Raw genomic sequence first — 26,052 nt, forward strand, 5'->3', positions numbered from 1 at the left:
GTTGTTTGTAACTAACATACAGGAACTCTGATGTTTACTGTTTTGTAACATTGTGCCCTGCTTTCCCCCCTGTATTTTTTAGCTTCTGGTCTGGATAACTAAAATATAGTGGTCATGTTACAGTTTTACACAGCTTTGTTGAAACTGGCAGCTAGCATTGACCTTAAATAATAATGTAGCTTAGAATTTATATGTTAAGGTTTGTATCATGACTGGCCTAAAATATTTTCTATTCTCCTTTGTCGTCCCCTCCCCAGTAATCATGGCAATGACCGGTCCAGCACCTTGCTCGTCCATGAGCAATCACACCAAGGAACGAGTTACAATGACAAAAGTGACTCTAGAAAATTTCTACAGCAATCTGATTGCACAGCATGAAGAACGGGAAATGAGGTAAAAATCTGAGTTAGGGTGTCGTGGGGGGATACACTTCTGCATGAATTTAGAAGCTGTGCTATTTTCTTAAGCTTAAGAATAAAAAATATTAGAAGCCCCTGATGTCACCTAAATACATTTTATATTGTTTTTCTCCTTTCCTGCTAGAAAAAACCTTTACAGTATTTTTCAAAGATATTTTTATGGTTCTGTAATGTACTTCTAATCTGTTTTTCCATTCTTGTGTGTTTTAGTAAAGGCTATTGTCCTGCAGCTGTGTGAGAGAAAACTAAAACGTATTTTCCTCTCTATAGCACAATATTTTCTTTTGATTTCCGTGTGTCTATTGTAAACACAGTCTGTATTGCGAAATAAACTTGTAGTGTCTTTATGGAGTATTATAATGAAAGACATCTTCTCCAAGAATATTTTATGGCTTCCCTTCTATTTGTAGTTATATTTTATATTAGTTGCCTAATATTGGTTCAGAAGTAAAATTTTCAGTCTCTTAACCGTGATGAAAAGATTGGGAGCAACACTGCCTGCTCCCTCCTTTTTCTGATATATTTCTTCTGCCCCTGCTTTAAGCCTGATGCAGCATTATGCCTGTTTAGCATTGATGTTGGTTACTACCCACTACATTTCATAGTTTGTAAGTGTACTTCAAGAGTTGGTGAGCCTTGGTTAAGAAATTGGGAATGCTGTATCGGTATGAGAAATAGTATGAACTATTGTGGAATCTATTTCTAAAGGGTGGATAATAGTTTTATGGTCCATGAGAAACAAATTTGTTAAGTGTAGATTTACTTTTAGAATTGTGTGTGAGAGGCTCTGAAATTGTTCATTGGGTATACCTTATGCGAACTGAGTAAAACTGTATTTTATTAGCTTCCCTGTTAGGTGCCACTTTGCACAGATGTTCAACTTCAGCTTTAGACAAAATGTAAAATATTGCATGTATGTATGAGGAAGAAGAGATGTTTCATGGGAAAAACATATGGTGGGGGGGGGATTGGGACCACAGAGAATTGTAGTAATCTTGGGGAGACCACCTAGGGAAACACTATTCTGTCTTTCTTTTAAAGATTTGTAGTAGAAAAACTTGTACTGACAGTTTTGATGACTTCAGTCTGTATTAGATGACATGTTCTGCCCTCCAAAGTGTGTTTGTGAATATGTAATGCTGCTTCTTGAGCTTCTAATAATATAGTGTTCCTAATGCTATAGATTGTTGAATGCTTTTTGCGTCATGTCTAGCATTGTGGCTAGTTTAAGTAGATAGTTTTGCAGGCAGACTTTGAAGGCAGATTTTGAAAAGAGGAGTGGCTGTGTCTCAGTGGTAGAGCACCTGCTTGGCATGCAGAAGGGCTTAGGTTCAGTCTCTGGTATCTCCAGTTAAAAGGACCAGGCAGTAGGTTATGCGAAAGACTCCTGCTGGTCTGAGTTGACAGTAATGACTTTGATGGACCAAGGTCTGATTCAGTATAAGGCAGCTTCATGTGACCAAAACAGCTTCAAATTAGAATAAAAACTGTTGGATATTGGAGTCTTCTGGAAACATGGGATATCGTTTGTCAAAGGAAATGCTGTAGTTTCTAACTTTTTTCTAATGAGAATTAGGATGTACTTCAAATTAGGATGTCTTCAAAGTTGGGCATGTTAGCACATCATATCTAACTTATGTGTCGATGGCCCTAGTTGGGGTTGGCAGGGTGCTTGGTGCCTTATGCTGGTCTTAAGAGGCTATTTCCTATTACTACTGGACAGTTATCTCAGCAGTTTATAGAAAGGTCTTACTGTTTTAGTCAGTGATGGGGGGAAATTATAGCAGCATACAATAGAGAACTTATTAAAATGTGGCTCTGGCGTTAGCAAGAGCATCCGGAAGACGGTATTGCAAAGAATGACTTGCATAAGCTTGTGTTTCTACATATCCAAGAAATGGCTTAGAGAAGTTTAAAAGTGTGTAATGGGTAGTTTTTAGGAGTGATAATGGCTAACTAAGATTTTCCATCCCAAGAAATATACTCTTGGAATACAGTTTTAAATTTTATTTGCTATAACAATGTGGGTAAAACTGCCTTTTAGCATAGGTTCACATGCTAGTGGACATAATATAAGATACATCTGGATAAAATTATGTCAGGCATAACAGTAATAACCCTTAAAACAATTTCAATTTCTAAATGCTTCATGGAATAATTATGCTTTGTTTCTGAAGAGAGTTCAGGGAAGAAGACAAACAAGCTTCTCAAGGGAGAGTATTCCCTAACAGCAAAGGCCCTGCTGTTGGTCTGTCTTCAGGAGTAAAATTGTAGCTGCTGTCACCTCTAATCCAGTTCTAATTTTGTAGACTTTCCCTCTCTGTTGCTTCCCCCCTTCTCAAAGCAGTTCTCCTTGATACAAAAGTGACTTAAACTGGTTCTGCTTTCTGACAAAATAATCTTCAATTGTGGCTCTTGTAGCTTTGAAAGTCTTGTTTCTCCTTGTGCTTGAACACAAGATATGTTAGTAATATGTGTGGTCAGTGCACACACAACCCAGCAATAGGCCAAAAAGTGTCCCTCCCCCGGGGCTCATTTGCCTCAGGGAAATCTGGGGTGGAGAGAAGACGAACCCCTCTTCCTCTGGCACTGCAGTTCTGATCCAAATTAGGCCCTGTGGTGATTGGATAAGTTCCCCACAGCTGCTGCGTCACTCTGTGGCTGCAGGGAAAGTGGGTGCCCATCCCAGCTCATGCCCAACATAGTGTGGTGCTTTGTCTCTTGCTGGCCTAGAAAGACAGCTACAACATAGTTGTATCCAATGCTTGTTTTCTGCCAGCAATAGGGCATGTTTGCCCTTGGAGTAGGTGAGCAGTAGGGTGTTTTTGCCCTTGGGAGGGTGACTTTTGCCAGTTTTGCTCCCATATTGCTGTCAATGCTGCTTGTGGAGGGGAGGGGGTACCTTGAATCCTAGGGACAGCATATCTTGAAATGCTGTGGGGGAGATTTCTATTCTGCAATTGGAGTTATACTCACAGCTTGCATATAACTCATTACCTGTTACTTTAATGACACTACTCATACAGCCAATTTGGCTCTGAACAGTGTCACACTAACACTACCTATTACCTGTTTAAAATCCACTTATTGCAGTGGGAGTTTGAACTGGATTATCTAAAATTCTACATGAGAAAATAATGCTCTAATAATTCTGGCAATTTTATGTAAATAGCTACCTGCTTATGATGAATGAAGAACTAGGTCCAGGTGGAGAAACTTTACAAAAGCTAGTACTGTCAGTCACAAATGACCAAACTACATGTAACATCTGTCACATGATAGACCAAACTACACGTTACATCTTGCCACGTGATTGCCATGGAGACTTGCAGCAGGACACCAGCTGCAGGTCCATGTGGGGAGCACAACTTGGACCGTGATGCTTCTAAATTGAGTTCTCATGGAGAATACACAGCTGGTGTCCTGCTGTAAGTCCCTCTGGCAATCATGTGGTAGATGTAACATGAAGCCTTTGGGATTCTGACACAGCATGGTGGCCACAGCAACAAAATGGCTGCCATGGGAGGCATAGCCCCCCACAAAATGGCTACCACAGCTTACCTTCAGTCACCATGTTTTAGGTGCACAAGAATGCTGAGGTCTGTGGCACTTTGAACTCTTAACTCCAGAATATATTTTCATAGAGTTTACTTTTCAAATGCAGGGGTTTTGTTTACTTAGAGTCCACTCTTAGAAACAGGGGTCATAGCTTAGTCTTGAACACACACTTTTATTCAGGTCTCCAAATTTAGACCCATGTTTATCTATATAAAATGATATCTGGTAGCATGATGGGAATGCTAACTGAAACCCTGAAATCCACTGCCATTCAGAGTAGACAGTGCCAGGCTGGATGCACCAGTGGTTTGACTTTGTATAATGCAGTTTTATATGTTCTGTGCTGCAATCCTGTGCACTTGATTGAGAGCAAGTGCTATTAAGACCAGTGGGATGTAATTCTGAATAACTATGCAGAATAAGCATCTCTAAAACTTCCTAGCTGGGTCTGGGGGAAGCTCTTTAGTAGAAACTGTGAGCAAATCTGATGTCATTTGTCTGAAAAAATAAAACCACCATGATATATACCCCAAAGCAGGGGCAAAATTCGTTCTGCTTATAGTGGTGCTGTGCCTGCTTATTCTTTCTATTTCCAGCTGGGAAAGGAAAATGGAAAAAGTGGCCAGGGGCAGCTGCTTTTGGGACACAGAAAAGCCTTGCTGATAACCTAAAGTAAAAATCTATTGCAAGTCTCCTGTGGTGAAGCTCTTAAAGGCATAGTGCAACAAATTATTTTGCCTCTTAAAGCATTCACCAAGGTAAAAAGCATCCTTGCCACTGACAAACTTGATTGCTTCTGTGCAATGCTGACTACTGATGTTTTGTAGACATACTTGGAAGGCTTTATGAGAGTAATTTTTGTTGTTGCATTTGTGCTGGCTTCTGTCTCCCCTTCTACTTCATTGCTTTGTTATCTGAATGTGCAAAGATAATGGGGACTTCGATTAACCCAGTACATTTGTGGAAGTGTTACTATTGACATTTTTCATATCTCCCATGTGCTTCATGTTCTTTACTTGAGATGACCATACTGCTTCTTATGTCATATGCAATTGGTTGACAGTTGCCATAGCTACTCCATATCAGTAAAGGGGGGAAGTTTCTTTGTTCTGTGGAGTCTCTTATGATCACAGTATCTTTTTAATACCTCCCCATAATGACACTATCCTTTTGAGCTCCATTGTGGAAATAAAGGGGTCTCAAATGTATTTAGTTACTGAATACTAAAGCCTGCAAATTTCTAACAGTTTAAGAAGTCTAAAGGCCAGAATATTTAATAGAGGTAAACATGGCCAGATGCCTAGCAGCTAAAAAACTATTTTCCATTGTCCAAAGCTCCTAATTTCTGAAAGATAGTCGGGCTTTCACTATACAATGGCCATTTTATGTAGAAACATAGTACAACATTTTATATGATTATGTAGAAATTAATATACACTCAGAACCTGAATCGTAATGAGGCCATCTGTATAAAGGTCTGTGAAATTTACAAGTAGTTTAGGTCTTACAGAAGGAAGAACAAGTATTTCTCTTTCTGTGTGTGTGGCAAGTGTTTATTTCGTGAAGTAGTAAGGTTAGAATCTATGAAAGTCTTAGTCCACAGGTCATCGCCATCCTCCCCTTTCCAGACGTGGGGCTCGTCTTTAATCTTGACCTTCCATATGGTATTTTCTTTTAACCACGTCCTTGTCTCATTCTCACCTTCTCTCTTCGTCTTATAAAACCAAATGAGAAAGAAATGGTGCTGCCTGTGGTGTGACTCACCTTAGGTTGCAGTGCAACCTACTTTCTGCTCCAAGCTGCCATTGAAGAATAGTGCTCTAGTTTAGCCTCTGAACTTAGTGGAGATTCTATTCTAGGTTCCTGCCATTAGCCAATATCAACTAACTCAGTCATCTGAGCATGGCCTTCTGCAGGTGCCACACAGGCAAGTTCAATAACTGTCTGTACATGAGCATTCTTTGTTGTGTTCTCTACCTTATGGAATAGCCTGCCTGAGGAGGTTAGGAAGTTTCCTACACTTCTGGCATCCTACCAACTCCACAGGGTGGATAAAAATAAATGATTAAATAAATCAAATCACATTTTTAGAATTTAAAGCAGGTTTTTTAAAATTTAAAACAATTTTAAAAATTTTAATTGGATTTTTTAAATAAAATGCTTTTTGAGGAAAAAAAATCTAAAGATCATTTAAATAGTTTTTGTTTTTAGATACATTATAGTTAGGGTTGCCAACTTCCAGGTACTAGCTGTGAGATCTCCTGCTATTACAACTGATCTCCAGCCGATAGATCAGTTCACCTGGAGAAAATGCCCACTTTGGCAATTGGACTCTATGGCATTGAAGTCCCTCCCCTCTCCAAACCCCGTCTTCCTCAGTCTCTGCCCCAAAAACCTCTCGCTGGTGGTAAAGAGGGACTTGGCAACCCTAATTATAGTCTAAACGTTATTCATCATGAAATAATGATTAGTTTTTAATTATGTAGCATGAGGCTATATATTCATGCAATGTTTAAATTTTTTGGTAAAGGAATTCCATTAATCCATTCACAATGTCAAGATCTGCCTGAGGTTTCTGTGAGATTATTTTGGGTAATTTTTCTATCTAGAAGATATTATCACAGATGCTTTGAGTTTTGCAGTCCTGAAAACTGAATTTGTGTCTGCAGAGATACCGTATATACCCGTGTATAAGCCGACCCGCGTATAAGCCGAGGTGCCTAATTTCTCCCCCCAAATGGGGAAAAATTAGGCACCCGCGTATAAGCCGAGGGTCGGCTTATAACCCCTCCCCCCCCGCAGGCTTACCTCAATCCAGGTGCGCAGGCCAGCGCCGGCCGGCAGGGTCCTCGCTGTGCCCGGCAGGGGCGCCGCCGGGGCCTCCAGAGGCCTCTGGAGGCCCTTCCAGGCCGGCGCCGGCCGGCAGCAGCGTCGCTCCGCCCGGCAGGGGCGGCGCCGGGGCCTCCAGAGGCCTCTGGAGGCCCTTCCAGGCCGGCGCTGGCCGGCAGCAGCCTCGCTGCGCCCGGCAGGGGCGCCGCCGGGGCCTCCAGAGGCCTCTGGAGGCCCTTCCAGGGCGCTCCTGGCCGGGGGAAGCCACGCGGGCACGGCAGCGATGGCGGCGGAGGCGGCGATGGCGGCGGCGGTAAGTTCCCCCTCCCTCCTCCCTCCTCTCTCCCTCCCTCCCCCCTCCCCTACCGTATTGACCCGCGTATAAGCCGAGGCCGGCTTTTTCAGCCCTTTTTTTGGGCTGAAAAACTCGGCTTATACGCGAGTATATACGGTAAGATTCCTCTTCACAACAAAAATGTTATAAAATAAACATACAGAATTGAGAAAGACCTTAATGCCATTGTTCCTTTGCAAATCTGTGTACCCAGAATCAACCGCTTACCTTTTAAGTGCTAAGTTTCAAGAAGTTCAATGCATAGAAGATTGTTTGGAATGGAATAGATCTGCAAACGGAGGGAGGGACAAGCAGTAAAAATGAAAGTGAAACCATTTGAGCAGAATACACCACAAATCTTGAGATCTTTGTGTGTGTAGCCTGAGGTTTATCATGTTATTCTCTCCCTGGAGAAGAAAATCTATAACAGCAAGCAGGCTGTAAAACATTCCCAGAATGGAAATATTTTAATGAAGTTCCCTCTACCTATGGGTAATGCAGGCATGCAAAATGCAAACACTGCAACAAAGATGTGCAAGGCCTGGTGTGTGTGTAAAGTGCCGTCAAGTCGCAGCCGACTTATGGCGACCCCTTTTTGGGGTTTTCATGGCAAGAGACTATCAGAGGTGGTTTGCCAGTGCCTTCCTCTGCACAGCAACCCTGGACTTCCTCGGTGGTCTCCCATCCAAATACTAACCAGGGCTGACCCTGCTTAGCTTCTGAGATCTGACGAGATCAGGCTAGCCTGGGCCATCCAGGTCAGGGCGCAAGGCCTGGTGGCCCAAATGAAACTGGAGATCATTCACCTCGCAATAATTTCATAATTATCTATCTGTGAATTTCTAATGGTGTAACCAAATCAGTAATTTTTTTATATAATTGTAAAGCTAATCTGAAAAGTTATTATTCTAAAAATGAAACTATCTGGTTGTAAATATTAAGATTATGCCAGCAAGAATAAGTCTTTAGAAAACCATGATTTAAATCTAGTCTTACTGAGTAGTGATTTAAATCATGATTTAAGTTGATTTGATTTAAATCAAAACCACCCTGAAACTACATAAAGCAGAATTGTTCAGGAGGGCATTTTTATAAAGGTAATAAGGCTATATTATAATCGAATAGTTCGAGAAGATGCTTTAAAGAAGGCAATGGGCTGTGGATTATACTCTGGTGTATAGTATGTGTTATCTGTTGCTGTATGTATTGTCCTGCTCTCACTGCATTGTTTTATACTTACATAATGCAATTTTCTGTATTGTTTAATACTTATGCTTTGTTTCAAATTTCTGCAATCCTAACTATTCCATTGCTTATTAGATGTCTCATCCTATTGATTGAATTGTTTTACACTGTGTAATCTCCTTGAATCTCCGTGAGAAAGGTGGACTATAAATAATGTCAATAAATAGAAGTGAGCCGGTGTGCTGTGCTGGAGTTGACTTTATCTTAACTTGAATATGAGAAACAAATCCTTAAATGAGTAAGCCATGACACTTAGAAAACCAGTTTGTGAACTTCATGAATTCTGACGTGGAAGAAAAAAATCTCATTGTTCAGTCTTTGCATCGCTGGGTTTGTAACTATAAAAGTAGTCAACCCCACCCAACATCTGGTATAGGAAATAGCTTTTGATTTCTTTCTTCCGCCAACAATAACTATCTATTCACCCACAACTTCCTTCCTCTGATCATGTGTTAATACCACCCTGGCATTCCTCTGGTTGGAAAGAATACTTTATTACCATTCTGAAACTTAAAAGGTTGGATTAAACAGCATATATTGCTGTAGTACTCTTCTGAACAGTGTGGGACTGTTTAAAAGGCCAAGATAAGAGCAGCTTAATTATTTATAGCCCACCTTTTGCACTTGAGATTCCAGGTGGAAGTTATTGTTGGAGCTTTATTGTGAACAAGACCAAATAAAACCCACTATGATTAGCTGGGCACAGATGCTAGGCCATGATATACTATTAAATAAATGGGAAAGACTTTGGTCACGAGATATGAAACTCATACTTTCTCAATCACTAAGGGAAATATTTATAAAATGATGAATAGATGGTATTTGACACCTAAAAAAACTGGCAATGACTTACAAATCGATGTCCCCGAAGTGCAACAACGAAATAGGCTCATTTCATCATATGTGGTGGTGTGATAAAGCAAAAAACTTTTGGGACATGATTTACAATGAAATAAGGTTAATTATACAAAACAATGTACCTAAAACACCTGAAATGATGTTACTAAGTATGATACCTGACTCTATTTTATCTCAGATCATTTTTTATATATGCCACCACAGCTGCGAGATTAATTTATGCAGCTAAATGGAAGCCAATGGAAATTCCAGACAAAAAAGACTGGATACAAAAGATGTTAGAAATGGCAGAACTTACTGCATTGATAAATCAAAAAGACAATGTACAATTCATGGGTGAATGGGAGGCAAGGAGGGTTTACTGTGAAACTGAACTTCAACTGGAGAAACGTAAAGGTTACTCATTGATCTAATCCATTTTTCAAAGATATTGCTAAAGAATTGTGATACATTAATTTTGTTTTTAGTTTTTAAATAACTTTTTTATTACTATATACAATGCTTAATTGAATAAAGTATTGAATAAAGTAACTATATTTAGTTATACAAAACATATTAGGATTAGAATCTTTAATACAAAAGAGCAAATAGGTTTATAACAAGATGGAGGAAGATGAAGGGGGCGTTCTTTATATTTACTTAATAACAAAGATGTATTTTCAACAATAATGTATTTTCTTTTTTCGTATTGATGAATTGTACGCATTGTTGAAATGTTCATAATGTTATAGAAAATAATAAATTGTTTTTAAAAAAAAGATTCCAGGTGAAATACACTGTGTAAAACAATGCAGTTGAATGAGACATCAATAACCAATGCAATAGAGCTAGGATTACAAAAATTAGAAACAATATAAAAGTAATGATGTGTCAAAGCATAGCATGGAATTACATAAGTAGAAAACAATTTAGTAAGTGCAAAATGCACTTTCCAGGTGGGAAGAGTACTGCTGCAACTGAGAGTTAGGGGAAGATGGGTGCTTTAGGTTATATTTCTCCCTGGCAAGCAAGAATGTGGCATAGTGCTGTATTATAGCCCCTTTTGTGATCATCAGATGCCTCAGAGAGGTTTTCAGGTTGTGTCCCAGGAAAGCTTTTCCGGTTCTTCAGTAAGATCAGTGATAGAGAACAATCTTCCTGAAAGACTGTTTGTCCACCATTACTCATTGTCCCCTGTAATGTGCAGCTTGGGGGGCAGCTACTGCCCATTGGAATTGACTATTGTAGCATGCTATATGCGGGGCTTCCCTGGAAAAGGACTTGGAAACTACAGTTGGTATAGGGTACAGAATATGATATCTGTGCTAGCCATAGACAGCACATATAATGTCCTCTTTGATTAACAGAAGTGTAAATGGAAACACTGGCATTACTCTGATCATCTTGTATGTCAATAGAGTTTTGGAATGCCAAATTGTAGTTCCCAAGGACCTTATTCACAATTTCTTAATTTTTCAGACAAAAGAAATTAGAAAAAGTGATGGAAGAAGAAGGCTTAAAAGATGAAGAGGTATTGCATGTTCTAAAGTTTCCAGCTAAATATGCTATCTAGAAATCTGTTGCTTATGAACTTAGGTTACTGAATGCTAGGCTACACAAGTTAACTGTATTGCAAAATTCTATTTAAATTTTTTTTTAATAGAAAAGAATCAGGAGGTCAGCACATGCTCGAAAAGAAACAGAGTTTCTGCGCCTAAAAAGGACAAGACTTGGGTTGGAAGATTTTGAGTCTTTAAAAGTAATAGGCAGAGGAGCATTTGGAGAGGTAAGAGACCTAGAGACTATCACTGCTGCCTTGAAAACAAAAACAGCACAGAGAACCAGCTACTATCTCTCCCATACTACCAGTCCAGCTAGAGCAAAAGGCTGTCTTTGGCATTATGTTCAAAGTATTTTTTTAGGACTTGCAGTGCATAAGCACCAACTTACATAGTGTCTGACTTCATCACATTTTTGTAGGTTTGAAAGAAGTGATGTAACTAGTTCGTTTCTCTAAAAACGGGGCATACCGTATATACCCATGTATAAGCCGACCCGCGTATAAGCCGAGGTGCCTAATTTCTCCCCAAAAATGGGGAAAAATTAGGCACCCGTGTATAAGCCGAGGGTCGGCTTATAACCCCCCCCCCGCGCGCGCGCGCAGGCTTACCGGTACCTTCTGGGCTCCTGGCGGCGGGCCCGGCGTAGCGGCCTCCCTGCAGCCGCAGGGGGCCTCTAAAGGCCGCTCCCGGCCGGGAGAAGGCGGCAGGGGCGGCTGGTCAACCTCCTCGTGGCCGCAGGGGGCCTCTAAAGGCGGCTCCCGGCCTGGAAAAGGCGGCGGGGGTGGCTGGGCGGCCTCCCCGCGGCTGCAGGAGGCCTCTAAAGGCTGCTCCCGGCCTGGAAAAGGCGGCGGGGGCGGCTGGGCGGCCTCCCCGCGGCCGCAGGGGGCCTCTAAAGGCTGCTCCCGGCCGGGAGAAGGGGGCGGCCGGGCGGCCTCCCCGCGGCCGCAGGGGGCCTCTAGAGGCCGCTCCCGGCCGGGAGAAGGCGGTGGGGGCGGGTGGGCGGCCTCCCCGCGGCCGCAGGGGGCCTCTAAAGGCTGCTCCCGGCCGGGAGAAGGCGGCGGGGGCGGCCGGGCGGCCTCCCCGCAGCCGCAGGGGGCCTCTAAAGGCCGCTCCCGGCCTGGAAAAGACGGCGGAGGTAAGTTCCCTCCTCCCTCCCCCCTCTACCGTATTGACCCGCGTATAAGCCGAGTTCGGCTTTTTCAGCCCTTTTTTTGGGCTGAAAAACTCGGCTTATACGCGAGTATATACGGTAATAGCTTTATTAATAAACATTGCTCACAGTCTGTCAGATGAAGTAAATCCTCATGCTGAGCTCTGTTAATTTCTTAAGCTATATACAGTTGCTTTCAAAATTCAGAGAAGGTTATTGCCAACTGATGTTTAGAACAAACTGGCTTATTTGAAAATTAGAACCTGATAACAAACAATGTATTCTTACAAACGTTTAGTTTTTCTTATTTGCTTTGGCTCCATAAGTAGCCCCGTGCTATTGTTAAGGTACATGAATAGCATTTCTTTTTATCTGTTCTCATCAGTCAAGATATTTTGGATTCACCCCAGCCCATTCAAATGAATGAGCTGGTATAATATACTTCCAGAATCTCTTGCTTTAGCTGATCATGCGCATTGTTATGCATGTTACCAAAATAGGGAAAGTAGTAATTAGTTCAGTATGAATCTAAAGGTTCAATGGCAGTTGGCAATATCTGTGCTAAATTGATAGAAGCCAAAGGTTTGTATCATTCTGCATTATCACAGAGTGCTTTGCTTCTCATTTATATTGCTTTGAGCCTTAACGACAAATAAAAATGCCTGAAAAGGGATTATAATGTGTTCATTTATTTTTGTACAACTTCTAGGTACGGCTTGTTCAGAAAAAAGACACAGGGCATGTATACGCAATGAAAATCTTACGCAAAGCAGACATGCTTGAAAAAGAACAGGTAAATACTGATCGCTTGTGGCAGTGCTAGCATACTGATGCTTAATGTTTAACTAAAATATGGTTCTTTGTTGCTTTACCCTTCAGATTAATGATAGGATTTTTAAAATTACTGTTTTGTGTACAGAGTAAGATTAGAATTCCTGCTAGTGTGGGAGAAACTTTTTTGGGGGAAACCCTCTTGGTAATCTAGAAGTGATCAAATTAATTTATTTACAATATTTATAGACAGCTTTCCCAAATGCATCAAAGTGATTTCCCCATAAAACAATTGCTTAAAATCAAAATCTGGAGCTGTATGTTTGTGGGTGACATTTTTCCTATTGTTTAAGTTATTTTTAACATGGTTTTACGCTGCTGTCTATTCACTATTTTATTGAGGTATGCTTTTATTTCTGTTTCTAGTTGTGAGATTTTTTCTGCCTGTTGTAGAGTGCTTTGGACATCTTTTTGGAGAAACAGCTAATATTAAAAGCTGTAAACATCAAAAACTGAATGTGTGTTCATACATGTGTGTTGATAAACTTACCCATGCTTACTGTGGAGCTGTATAGGGAAATCAAAGTTTGGAATTCTTGCATTGGCCACCCTAACTGCTGGTTAATGTGAATTTAGGCACATGCAGGTGGAAATGAGCAGCTGAGCTGCATAAAGGAAAAATTATTTTGAAGCCTGTCCTATAGGTGTGATATGGCAAGAGCCTGCTTGTGAACTGGAGTTGACTTTAAAACAGAAGGGAAATAAAACTACCCCAGAATGGTTACTTATTTAAGGGTTCCACGTGGCTACTTAAAATGCCTTTGCCTGTGTAAAGGCGTTTGTAAAAGAAACTTAATTTTAAGAAACACAGTAGTTCTTTAGTTGTAGGTGTTAGAAACATTAACACAGTTCCCCATTTTCTCTCTCAAACTTGTTTCACAAGAGCTATTTCCCATTAAACTCTTAGCAATCACTCTGTAAGCCTTAGAGCTATTTTCCCTAGATAACTGGTTATGTATCTTGTCCTGATCCAAAACCCAAAAATGTGCTCCTTTTAACTCCTGAGGAGAATCATGCACCAGACAGCTTACAGCTCACACAGCTGTTTCCAAACTCAGTCTGTTAACTACTCTCACAGTCAGCTGTCAGTTCTTAACTGCCTGTTTTCTAACTGCCACTCTCAGAATTCTGTTTGAACTCCCTGTCAGTCATGGGGGTTCTATGACCGGGTCAAGTCTTTAGAATGCAGCTGTCCGTCACAGTACAATTTAAAAATTTGTGCTAGCTGCATGGTGCTCTTCTGCAGGTAAGTGTTCTTTGGCATCTTTTATATGGCTACCATCTTGGCTTAAATTGGCTTGCTTATTGATTGACCATGCATAATGAAGGGAGAGCTCTACCAGCATTGTCTTTTGCCGCTCATGTTTTGGAGGCCAGGGCTGAATAGCCTTTTGTGCCCCTTGACTCCCTTTTAGTGCAAATTGGTGGATGGAGTAATTGAAGCTGGCTTTTCAGCTCTTGCTCAACTCATAACATAGTACCTGATAAAATTAGTTGCTGGCTAGAGGTCATCAGGCCCAAAATTCCACTTGCAAATGCTGTGCAATGGAAAATATTTCATTTATTAATGCAAGTCTGTAATTATATTATGTCTACCTCCCAGGTTGGCCATATTCGGGCAGAGCGTGACATTCTCGTGGAGGCAGACAGTTTGTGGGTTGTAAAAATGTTCTATAGCTTTCAGGATAAGCTAAACCTCTACCTAATAATGGAGTTCCTTCCTGGAGGTAATTATTTAAGATAAAAGGTTGTTGTGTTCTGTAACTGTCTTATAATCCTTCTTTTGATACTATTGGACATGTGAATGCTTCAGTCTGTGGGTACATAGGCTCTGATGCTGAATTACTGAGCTGTTGCAGTGCATGCTAATAGATGTCTAATGCCTTGTAAAAGGAAGGCATCAGTTGATCTGTGTCCAGCAGTCTTCATGGAAAGCAGTTTTAGACTACAGGAAACTTCTTCCATAACTAGATGCACTACACAGGTAATAAGATTTTACTTCTGGACCTACGGTGTTGGTAGGTGTGTCTTTGAGGGAGTGGAAGGAACTGAAGCTGGACATATTTGTTTTAAACATCTTACCAACTTTAGTAAAGCAGTTTTTCAGAGTCATAATCAGTCTTCCAATTCCTAACCTTTTACTTGACTAGCAGTGAAAATATTTGAGGCCCTTCTTTTAGCAGTGGAACCACTTGAATGGTATTTCCACACTTGCCTGTTGTTTGGTATCTTGACAGTGTTGCTCCCAAAAAGTTGATTTTTCTCCACACTGTCTGTTTTTACCCAGTAACTGAATTGTGATTGGTTTAGCTTCCAACACAATTGCAGCATAATCTCTTCAGGTGTGAACTGGCAGATTTCATGCCTGAAATGTGCTAGATGACCCCACCTTCTTGAATTTTTCTTTTGTTTTTCCACCTGACAATTCACCACTCTTTGGAAGTGAAAGTACCAAAAAGTAGGGTAAAGTGTCAGTTCAGTATCCACATTTCTTTATATGATATGTATACATACTAATTTAAATGAGAAAGGTACTTTTGATAACACCCCAACTCTTACTCTTCTCAGCAGCAGTACTGGCTGCTGAAAGGGGGGAAATGGGGGAAATCTCAGCTACCACTATTGCAGCTGCTGATGGGAGAAGAGGACTTGGTGGGGGAGGATTATGTGGATTGGCCAGCTGCTTGTAATTTAAGAGGTTCTAACTACTGCTCTCCCCCACCACCAATATGTGCCTGCTTTACTGGACCGGGCTTCTTTGCCAGTGCTGTCTGAAAATCAGTCTTCTGACAATCTTGAATTCCTTTCTTCTCTCTCCCCCCCCCCCACCTTTGGTTAACCACTTCACTGGAATGACTGCCGGTGAGGGAACTTGTCCTAACATGCACTGCTGTTGGGGTAGATTATCAGCTCCTCTGTCCCAGTTCTTTAAATCTGCCTTAGCCACTGCGATAGTCTAACTGGCCAATGGGGAGAATAGTGGGAGGTTGCTGAGAATGACAGTCTTTATGGTAACTGGAGTCATGCTTGCCTGGTATCAACTGTGCTTTGCTGCTATGGCTGGGACCCAAAACAGACTGTTGCATCCTCTAGCCATTCCATCAGCTGTTCCATGCTACGGCCATCAGCAGGCAGTAAACAACCAGATGGAATGACCCCGTACTTTGCCTCTTGTTCATAGCGTTTTGTAGGCAGCAATAACAAAAAAGTATGTTAATGTGTGGGAACTAATGAGAGGAAAATTGACACATGATAGGGATAGCAATAGTGTAACACTTACCTCCCAAAACAGCAGTTTTGGCTGTAACTTGCAAACATCCATATTTGTTTGCATGTGTTGAGGTTTAAAATGTGCTATTTTTAATGGGATTGGCAAAATTAAGGGCATATTCAAAAAGTCACCCGCTATTATGATGAGAGTATGCATGTACTTTGGGATGAGTCAGAACTCATTGTGATGTGCAGAAGCCCACAGAACTCAGGCACACAATGGCAGTTAAAGAGGGAGGGCTTATTTCCTTTTTACAGGTTGTAGCCGGTGAGCCCGATCCTGAACAAAGCTGATTCCCCCGCCCCCTTCCCCGCTTTTCCAGATCGGGATTTCTGGCTACTGTCAGTTTCTGCTGGGTTTTTCAGTTCAGCTTTGCCAAATGCACACCCCTAGTCCTAACGGTCAGTTATAGGTTTCTCCCCCCTAGTACAAATCTTCCCAAGGGATTCTGAAATACAGTAATCTATGTGAACAGCTACAGGATTTTGTCTGTTTCTTCACCTGTGCTAGGGAAGAAGTGTACTTCTTGAAGCTAAGAATCTGCTTAAGAAGTGAATGGTGGTATTCTGGGGCAAATGAGAGGCTGTGCTTGGTTCAGATGAGATTGCAAATTAAATCTTTAATAGAATTGATATTGAACTAAAGTTGACACCTATGAAGGAGGTGAATTCAGTTTCCTTTTTTTTTTGCTTTCTGGTATCCGTACATACAGGAGACATGATGACATTACTGATGAAAAAAGATACCCTGACAGAAGAGGAGACTCAGTTTTACATTGCAGAGACTGTGCTAGCTATTGATTCAATTCATCAGCTGGGTTTTATTCATCGTGATATCAAGCCAGATAATCTCCTTTTGGACAGTAAAGTAAGTGTGGTATTTGCTTGGTAGTACATTCAAGTATTTCCCAGTCAAAATGTAGCTTACTGTGTTAGGTGCCATTGTCATTTGGTTTGTAAACTCCAAGGGCATAACATGGAATAATGTCACAAAGTAACTTGATGAAGTGAACCTACATTGATTAAGCCCAGTTCATATATTTAAAAGCAGTTCATACATGTGTCCTGAAGTTTGTGATACAGCAATGTGTGGTGGGAGCAGCACCTGACTAGCTCCCCCACACCCTTAAGGGAATAAATTGAGGAGCGAGGCTTCATGGTAGGGCCACACTGAATGGGGCAGTTTAAGTGTGTGACTTGGGGTTCAGTTTTCAGTGTTAAAAGATCCATTACACAGTTGAACTCTGTTTTGGTTGCTGGTTGGTTGCTCTTGAATGTGTTCTCAGAATATCAGGATAATAGTCACACTTGTATACCATTGCTTGGATCTTATGCACAGCCAAGGGAAAGCACTGATGGTTTGGAATCTTCCCCACACTTTCTTATCTATGGAGTCATTTCCGGTCCTGGGAAAGTTGATTCCTGTGGTTGAAGTGCTTCCATGTACTAATAGTTGCACCAATTGGGGGACTGTAATGGAGTGAATAAGGGGGGGAGTGACATTGCCGTTTCTGCCTCTTGTATGAGCTGCTTAACTGACGCAGCCAATTACTACATGCAGGTCACTCAACCTGGGAATAAATATTCTAAGGGTCAGAGGTAGGTCCGGGGTGAGGGGAGGGCAGAGAAGATCCTGTACTCCTTTCACCTGCAAATCAAGGGATCAAGTCCCTTGTGTAAGGTCAAGCATACTCTTATCATTTTAGACCGACTGTGATTTAATAGTTTGTCATTTTCATGAAAAAATATTGCTGTAGGTTTGTTCATCGTAACACAAGGCCACATTAGCATACTGAACTGTAAACTGTTTTGATAGAATTTTAAAAATACTGTAAAGGTTCTCCATTGGATTCTGCAAGAGATTTTATCTGTCCATTGTTAATTTACCGCTTTTAAAAATGAATGTGTAGATTTTTCAAGGAAGAGGCACAAACAGTAACCAGTGGGAACATAAAATCACTTTGTGGATCTTTCCTGGAGTTCATTTTCAGCCCCAGCGTGAAAGTTTCCCAAAAGGGTCACTGTAGAGAGCCTCACTAACTCCTGTGATCGCAGCTGCTGTAAAAAGGGCAGTCACACTTATGGCAAAGACTGCCAGCTATCTCTGTCAGCACATTCTCCATGCAGTCATTCCCCTATGCATATGATCATATTTTAAAATCACAATTGTCTTGAGAATGAATCATGGAAATCTGGCTGCGATGAATTACTGTTTATTTGGCTTCCCCCACTTAATGGGATTGTGCTTCTTTATTGTAAGAGGTCAGGTGAATTCAGTTGATAATTGTTAAGGACATTCAGTATCTCCTGTTATCACCCGTGAAATGCACAACTGTTTACTCAAGCTGCTTTAGGAAGCAATGCTGGGAAATGAAATGCTTTCCCCCTCTAACATTGGGCTTGGGAGAATAGCACAATCCAATTAATCCATAATCATGACACATAACATATATGGTTAAACACTTTCAGTGTCTGAACAGTGTACGTGCTGTGATCTTCTGTTTCTTTTGTTTCTCTACATCTGTAGGGGCACGTGAAGCTATCAGACTTCGGTCTCTGCACTGGGCTAAAGAAAGCTCATAGAACTGAGTTCTATAGAAATTTGAGCCACAGTCTTCCCAGCGACTTTAGTAAGTTACGTTATACCAGTACAAACTCCTGGGAGCTTTCTGTCTTGGCATAAAGTAGGAAAAATACCACTTCTCATAATTGTCCGAAATACGGATTAGTCTCTCAAGAGAAGATCTGTGTTCTATCCAGTCCTATTAGTCATTGAGCATTGCTGGATAAGTGAACTATTGGAGGGATTTGTTTTTCCTATCTGTCATTTACAGTACTTCAAATGTCAGAGGATGGAAGAGTCTCAGTTTAATTGGATTGAAAAACTGTTAGTCATTATAATTTACTATCATTTAATTGCGAAAGAGATACTCTATCTCTGAATCCCAACTTCAGTGAGAAAGTAATAGCAAAGAGAACTTTGGAATTTGCTGTCCCTTTCATCTTGCCTTTCTGTTAAGTCTTCTCTCATGCAGAGGTCTCTTTACTCAAACTCTCTTTTTGCTATTCGTACCGTACAGAGAGCGCCAGGAAATGTAATGTTTTGGGTTATGAGTGTTCATGATAGCAGTTCTTCAAATTAACGGGACTTGGAGAAAAGCAAAGCAGTAAGCAAGAGGAAGATTCAAATAAGCTTGCTTTTTTTGTACATGGTATTATCTGTATAGATAACTCATTGATATATCTGTAGTAGTTGGTTGGTCCATGGGCTTATTCTGTGTGCTCTTTTTGCGTTTGCTGAAGACTAAAAGGCAGTCCCTCTTGAATCTGTAAAAATGCATTCTTGGCAGTTAATAGTTTGCTTGTTCAAAAGAAACAGTTTTTGACACAACTTTGGTGCACAGGCATTGTTTTGGCTATCATAGCTTTATGACTCAGGCAAGGATGCTGGGGTGGAAGTGGGGTGCAAAGTTCCAGGGTCCCAGGCCACTGTGTGTGTGGTGGTGGTGGGAAGTATGTAACGAAGCAAGTCATATGAAAGTCTCTCTGTGGTGGCTCCTGGGCAGTGGGTGAAGTGTGAGTGTGTCAGTCTATTTCTCAGTGGGAAAATGAACATATGTTGCCATAATAAAGTTGTTACATTGGCTGACAGTGACTTTGGCCTTCCTGTTGAAGTTCAGGCATGTAAATTCTTCTTTCTGAGGTCTTGTCCCTTCAGATCAGGATTTAGGCTCAGTGTTTGGGAAGCCAAATGAGGACAGCAAAAATATGGTGATAATTCTTTAGAATGTTTACTTTTTGCATTTCTCTCTTTTGCTCTTTGACATGTCTGAAATCCCCTTTACACAGACTTTAGAAGATATGAACCAGTATGGGAAGAGAGCCAGTGTGATGTAATTGTTAAACCTTGGGCCAATCCGTCTCTCGTCCTAACTTACTTCACAAGGTTGCTGTGAAGATAAAATGGAAGAGTGGAGAACAGTGTATGTGGCTTTGAACTCCTGAGAGCCAGCATAGTGTAGTGGTTAAGAGAGGCAGACCCTTATTTGGAGAATTGGGTTTGATTTTCCACACTTCCACATGAAGCCTGCTTGGGTGACTGTGGACCAGTCACAGATCTCTCAGCCCCACCTACCTCACAAGGCACCTGTTGTGGGGAGAGGAAGGGAATGTAATTGTAAGCCGCTTTGAGACTCCTGGAGATAGAGAAAAACAGAGTATAAAAACCTGCTGCTGCTCTTAAAGGAAGGGTGGGATTAAAAACATAATACAAAATGATTTTAAATTTCCCATTTTGAAATGCACCCTAACCCTCTCACTGGGATCTAATATAACCACTGTTAGAAATTGATGCTAATTTATGCTGTATTTGTATCCTAATCAAATCCTGTACAGCCCTTTTTTAAAAATTCTAGGTTTTTTCCCTAAGTTCAGGGAGTGGGGAAATACATTGAATGGAGCTAACTATTGGCCATTTTTTTACCTCTTCAAAATACCAGCAAAATCTTAAGTCATCAAAAATAAAAATAGTTAACATAATATCTACCTGTGAATTTCTCTTTAGCTTTTCAGAATATGAATTCCAAAAGGAAAGCAGAGACTTGGAAAAGAAACCGACGGCAGTTGGTAGGTACCACTCTGTTTTGAAATCGTTGCTCATGCACCACAATACAGCAGGGTCCAAGAGATGTTTTTTAAGCCACTTTGCCAAAACAGGCAGTTAGGTTCTAAAAGTGTACTAATGGTAGGGGCTGCTTTGTATGTTATGTACTATTGTAATCATTATGTGGACCTGTTTCATTTTGGTTTCAGCCCAGTTTTGGCGCACTTTAGAAAACTGTATGAAACTTTGCCTGTATGAAACTTCTTGACTCGTATTTTAGCATGTTCCTTTATTGTGTATTTTCAAACTGGTTTTTCATTTGATACAGAATATGAAAGGATATTGGGGGAAGAATACAGGAACAGTTTGTTTGGTAGATTTTCAGGTTGTACTCTTGTACTGAATACCCGAAGGCCTATATTCAGCAACACTTGGAAGTACTTTTTCAAGATCACATCTTAGAGAATGTTGCTAGTTCTAGCTGTGCTATCAGCATTAATATGCCACCTTTTAATGTAAGATTTACAGCACTAATCACTGTGGTTGCAGTATTTTAAAGCACTACTTTTGAAAGTACTAAAGAGTGCATTCTAAGAGGATTTTTCTTAACTTTACCATTTTAGGCTTGGTGTGTGGGAGATGGGGTTAAAAAACAGTGCTGAATGTTGCTAGGCCACCCTCCTGGAAGGGTTTTGCATTTCAACTGATCATAAAAGGTGTCTCCATACTTAATTTGTCACTGTCTTGTTGAAAGTGGATGTTGTACAAGGAACCCAAGGTAATTCAGTGAATAGTTGCACATAAGGAAAAGAGGGGCATTGTTCTCTTGTTTATTACATATTATGGTCCAGTTATCAAGTTAATGCCATTGTTTTTCAGGCTTTCTCTACTGTGGGAACTCCAGATTATATTGCTCCAGAGGTCTTCATGCAGACTGGCTATAATAAACTGTGTGACTGGTGGTCACTTGGGGTCATTATGTACGAGATGCTAATTGGTATGGGACTTAATATACCTGATTTTTTATAGTAACTTGGTTTATGGAATGTCCTCCCACACACTTGTCCCTCCTTTCATTTCTATGCTGTATCACATTCAACTCTGCTCTTCGGTTGTTTCCATTTGGTTTTATTTACAGTTTTGGTTTTTGACCTAAAGCATAGTTTAAGGAGTGGGTGGCTAGGTGCAAGTAATCTTCATTAATCACTATTTCTATCATTCCTTTCTTAGGTTATCCTCCTTTCTGCTCAGAGACTCCTCAAGAAACATATAAGAAAGTGATGAATTGGAAAGAGACTCTAATATTCCCTCCAGAAGTTCCAATCTCTGAAAGAGCTAAAGATCTTATTCTAAGGTACCAGATCAGTAATAGCATGATTCCTCATTCTGTGATGGGTGCCTGAAGGAAAATCAGAAGCAGGGCAACTTTCATGATGCTCCTGATTTCCTGGGGAACCCAATAGTGCAAAAGATACTGTCTCATCCATTGTTTTGACTGGCATCCTATGCAAAGTTTTAGTATCTTAGTTTAAGCAATAAAGCCCAGCTACAATATACAAACACTGACTTCCAGTTTTTTAATGAATGAAAGCCTGCCTTAAAACAAATTCCATTGAAAGAAATTGTACTTAACAACACAGGATTGTGTCCTGTCAGCTTTTCCACAGTGGAAGAGGGACCACTTCCAAGGCTGTGCTGAAGATAGTGGGAGCTGTGTGGATAAATGCCACCTGGCTGCAGTGAGGGACGGAATGGGTGGGGGGAGAAGAGAAGCTTATATGATCAAACTCATTTATTTGTACATTCAGTAGTCTGTATTTAACTTCTCTTGTTTTGAAACGTTGCTTGCTCCATTTCCCCCCCACAGATTTTGCTGTGAATGGGAACACCGAATCGGTGCCCCAGGTGTTGAAGAAATCAAAACAAACCATTTTTTTGAAGGGGTCGACTGGGAGCATATCAGGTACAACAATGTCAGATTTTTCTTACCCCCCTCCCCTTTCTAGGAAACTAAACCTTGTTTAGAGTTCTAGTTCAGTAATAACTTAGTAACAGGATGGTGGACCTGTACAGTGAGAGGCTGTAAGGCAAAAACTTTCACCCTTTATATTAACTTGTTTGAGTTTCACACACCTTAATCCAATCCGAAATCCAAGTGATCAGTGATTCTTGTTCCAACCACAAAGTCTAATCTTGACTCATTCCTACCAGGGAGAGGCCTGCTGCAATATCAATAGAAATTAAAAGTATTGACGATACTTCAAACTTTGATGAATTTCCAGAATCTGATATTCTTAAACCAGCAGGTAAATATTGCTGCTTCTGCTTTTAATTCTTTCATTGGGGTGCAGGTTTCTTATCTTTTGCTAGTTTTTCAAAGTTAGGCAGTTCGTTTTAAAAAGTGCTCCTGACCAACTGCTGGTCTGACACTGCAAACCTCCATGTGCAATTCCATTGAATTCATGCTTGGCATGGTGATATGGTTTGCATGAGAGGGCTGCGCTATCTAGACACACAGGCCACAATCCAATATAAGTAAACACGCTCAAGCCTTCACGGAACTGTGTACAGCTCACTGATTGTGGCCAGTGCAAGTTTAGGACCATGAACTAAATCTTGAGTTGTTTCTCCTTGTGATCTTGTTGCCTTTTTGCCCATTGTATTACCAGAAAATGTATTGCAAAATAAAGCAACATTGAAATTTTTAAAAGGGAATAAAATGTATTTTTACCCAAAAGTAGTTTGGTTAACTGCAACAGAGAAAATATGAGATGTGGTAGAGTTAATTTCATGACCTTTAGTGGTGTAGGGAAGATGGCATAATTGACAGCAAACTGCAGAATGGTTTTATAATAACCTTTGACAATATGCTTCCATTTTTAAGTCTAACATCACCTGGTAGATAGTCGGAATACAGCATTTTCCCATATAGCAAACATTGCTATGCCTAAAGTAGGTAGCTCATTTCAGTCACAAGAGCAGTAAAACCTGCAGATAAGGAGGAGCGTATATAGATTGTGGGGGTTCCCCAAGTATGCAGAAAAATGTTTCTGTAGATTAACCAAAAAAAAAAACATATCCACCCCCCAAAACAGCTGGTGTGCTATAGTGGTTAGACTAGATTTTGGTGAGCAGTCAGGGAATCTCCACTCTGCCAGTCCCACTCTGCATTCCTGGATGTCATTGGGCTAGTCATTCACAGCCTAGCCTACCTCACAGGGTGTTTGTGAGGATAAAGTGGATGAAAATAATAATGTATGCCATCCTGAGTTCATAGAGAAAGGAGCTGACTGACCTGCTCAAACATCTGAAAACTCAGAATCCGGGTTGGGGGAGGGGATTACTACTTAGCCCTCTTCTTCCGTGATCCCTCAGAGGCCTCTATCTTGTTCCTTCTAATGTTAGACTTTATAGTCAGGTCCTTATCAATAGGCTTTCACTGAAAAGTTAGGGGTTTCTGCATTCTTATTGGATTTTCTTCTCCGATGCAAAAAAATGACTCTGTAAATATGGGGGGGGGGAAGCTGTCAGAACAACAAGTTTAATTACTGCCCTCAAAATGTTGAGAGCCGTTTAAAGAAAAAATAACGAAGGGAGAAGAAATTGTCCCACTCAAGCCCTTACACCTTATCCTGGAAGGGAAATTTCCTGATAGTTTTTCCTTCTTCCCTATTACATTTCTTAACCAGGTATCAGTTTGTTGTAGAATATTCCCAAGAAAACTCTCGTATCCTACTGTACAGTTTAATACTAAAATAACTTCTATATGCTTGCTTTCTTCCTTTAGTGACCACAAGTAACCATCCAGAGACAGACTACAAGAATAAAGACTGGGTCTTTATTAATTACACATACAAGCGTTTTGAGGGCTTGACAGCTCGAGGGGCAATACCATCCTACATGAAAGCAGGAAAGTAGTGACTCATAACAAGACTATTTCTGAGCCTTGGTTCTTGCTTGTCAGCACAAATTCTTTTTCTAGCCTTCCAAGCTTTACCCACAAACTGTGAACTCAAAGAGTGCAGGATAACATCTTTATGCACTGTTTACATAAAAATGGATCTATCATGGGAATATTTCTACAAATGGCGTTTGTGGCCTGCATTTGGAGTATTTATTGTGGATGTAGGTTCGTCTGGCTTTAGTTAAAATTCTGAAGACTGTTTCGTCAACATGGAGTAAAGAGCAAACTTTACTAACATTACAAAGCATAGCATAATTTGAGTTTTTTTGTTTTATGTGTTTTGTTTTACAAGCGCTGTGCTAAGCATTGTTCTAAGGGCTAAAATTTAAAGAAACAGAGCAATAACTAGTATGAGAGAGAAAATTCTTGGTAAGTTATCCCCTAGGAGGGCAAAACCAGTATCGCCTTAAAGGTCAATAGAGTATTGTATACTTCGGTCAAAAGCTTTCTGGATAGCAATTTTTATTCCAACTCAACAATAGCCTCAAAACCTGCTGCACTTTACCCTTGGTACTAAATAGTGACCCTCCAGTGTTAAAACTTTTAATAAATTTCCATCTTGCAGATCATGTTGGTTTTTGTGAGCAGTACCAAGAAAAAAAGTATGATTACTAATCAGATTTATTCTGGGTAACCAACTTAGTAAAAAGCAAATCACTGTAAATAATATTAGCACATGGTAGCTAATATGGCAAGGAGCCCTGTCCATACACATCTGCAGGTTGTGTGCCTTTTCCCAATGCCAGTCATTGCTACAGGAGAATGGTAGTGTGTGTAAGGTTTCAGCATTGCATTGTTTTGGAGAACTTAATCCTCTGCATCTGGGAAACCAAGAGCCCTAAAGTGCCTTCAGGATGCTTCCTGTGAAGAGTAGTTTAAAACACCCAGGCTAGTGGGATTTTAGTAGTCTGACTCGGTTGCTCTCAAGGTTTATGTTTAGTTCCACACTTCAAACTCTGCTTGTGCTATTGGGTAGCATTAGCACTCTTTAAAGTGTTTAAGATTCAGTTGAACTCTTACCTCTCCATCTCTACATAATGCACTAGATGGCCATTATTTAGTGTCTCCATGTCATTCACCATTGCCATCTTCTGCTCTGTGCATGCAGCTCTTTGAAATACCCAGGAGGATGTGTTCTAGTTGTTAATGACACGCTCCTGAGGGAGAGCAGCAGGAAAAAAATGGAATCAAGTACCTTAGGATCTCTATTGGATGGCTTGGTAAAATGTGAAACTTTGCTTTAATCTCCTGCAGTTTCACCAATTCATATACAAGTAGGTTAAAAACAGCTGAAGTATTGCTTGCCAAGTATAGTCAGCTTTTTAGAAAAGTTGGTGGCTCCTGCCATAGTGTTACAATAACAGATGAATCAGCTATTCTCCTTGGCTATAAGTAAGGCTGTTCTGGTGCACCATATCGTCCGATGGGACAGTGAACTGCAATGTCCCAT

General features: G+C 40.7%; 1 protein-coding gene across 1 annotated transcript; it reads left to right on the forward strand.

The window, feature by feature from the left end:
• The first annotated feature begins 260 nt into the window (after positions 1 to 260).
• On the forward strand, positions 261 to 24,743 carry STK38 (serine/threonine kinase 38). Its single transcript, XM_056844276.1, has 13 exons — positions 261 to 393; positions 10,702 to 10,753; positions 10,886 to 11,008; positions 12,644 to 12,727; positions 14,369 to 14,492; positions 16,749 to 16,903; positions 18,563 to 18,665; positions 20,600 to 20,661; positions 21,518 to 21,635; positions 21,869 to 21,992; positions 22,506 to 22,601; positions 22,850 to 22,944; positions 24,426 to 24,743. The coding sequence occupies exons 1-13, from the start codon at positions 263 to 265 to the stop codon at positions 24,554 to 24,556; spliced, it is 1,398 nt and encodes a 465-aa protein (XP_056700254.1). The 5' UTR covers positions 261 to 262; the 3' UTR covers positions 24,557 to 24,743.
• Positions 24,744 to 26,052: the final 1,309 nt, after the last annotated feature.

This window comes from Euleptes europaea, chromosome 2 (assembly GCF_029931775.1).
Source record: "Euleptes europaea isolate rEulEur1 chromosome 2, rEulEur1.hap1, whole genome shotgun sequence".
Classification (NCBI taxonomy): Eukaryota; Metazoa; Chordata; class Lepidosauria; order Squamata; family Sphaerodactylidae; genus Euleptes; species Euleptes europaea.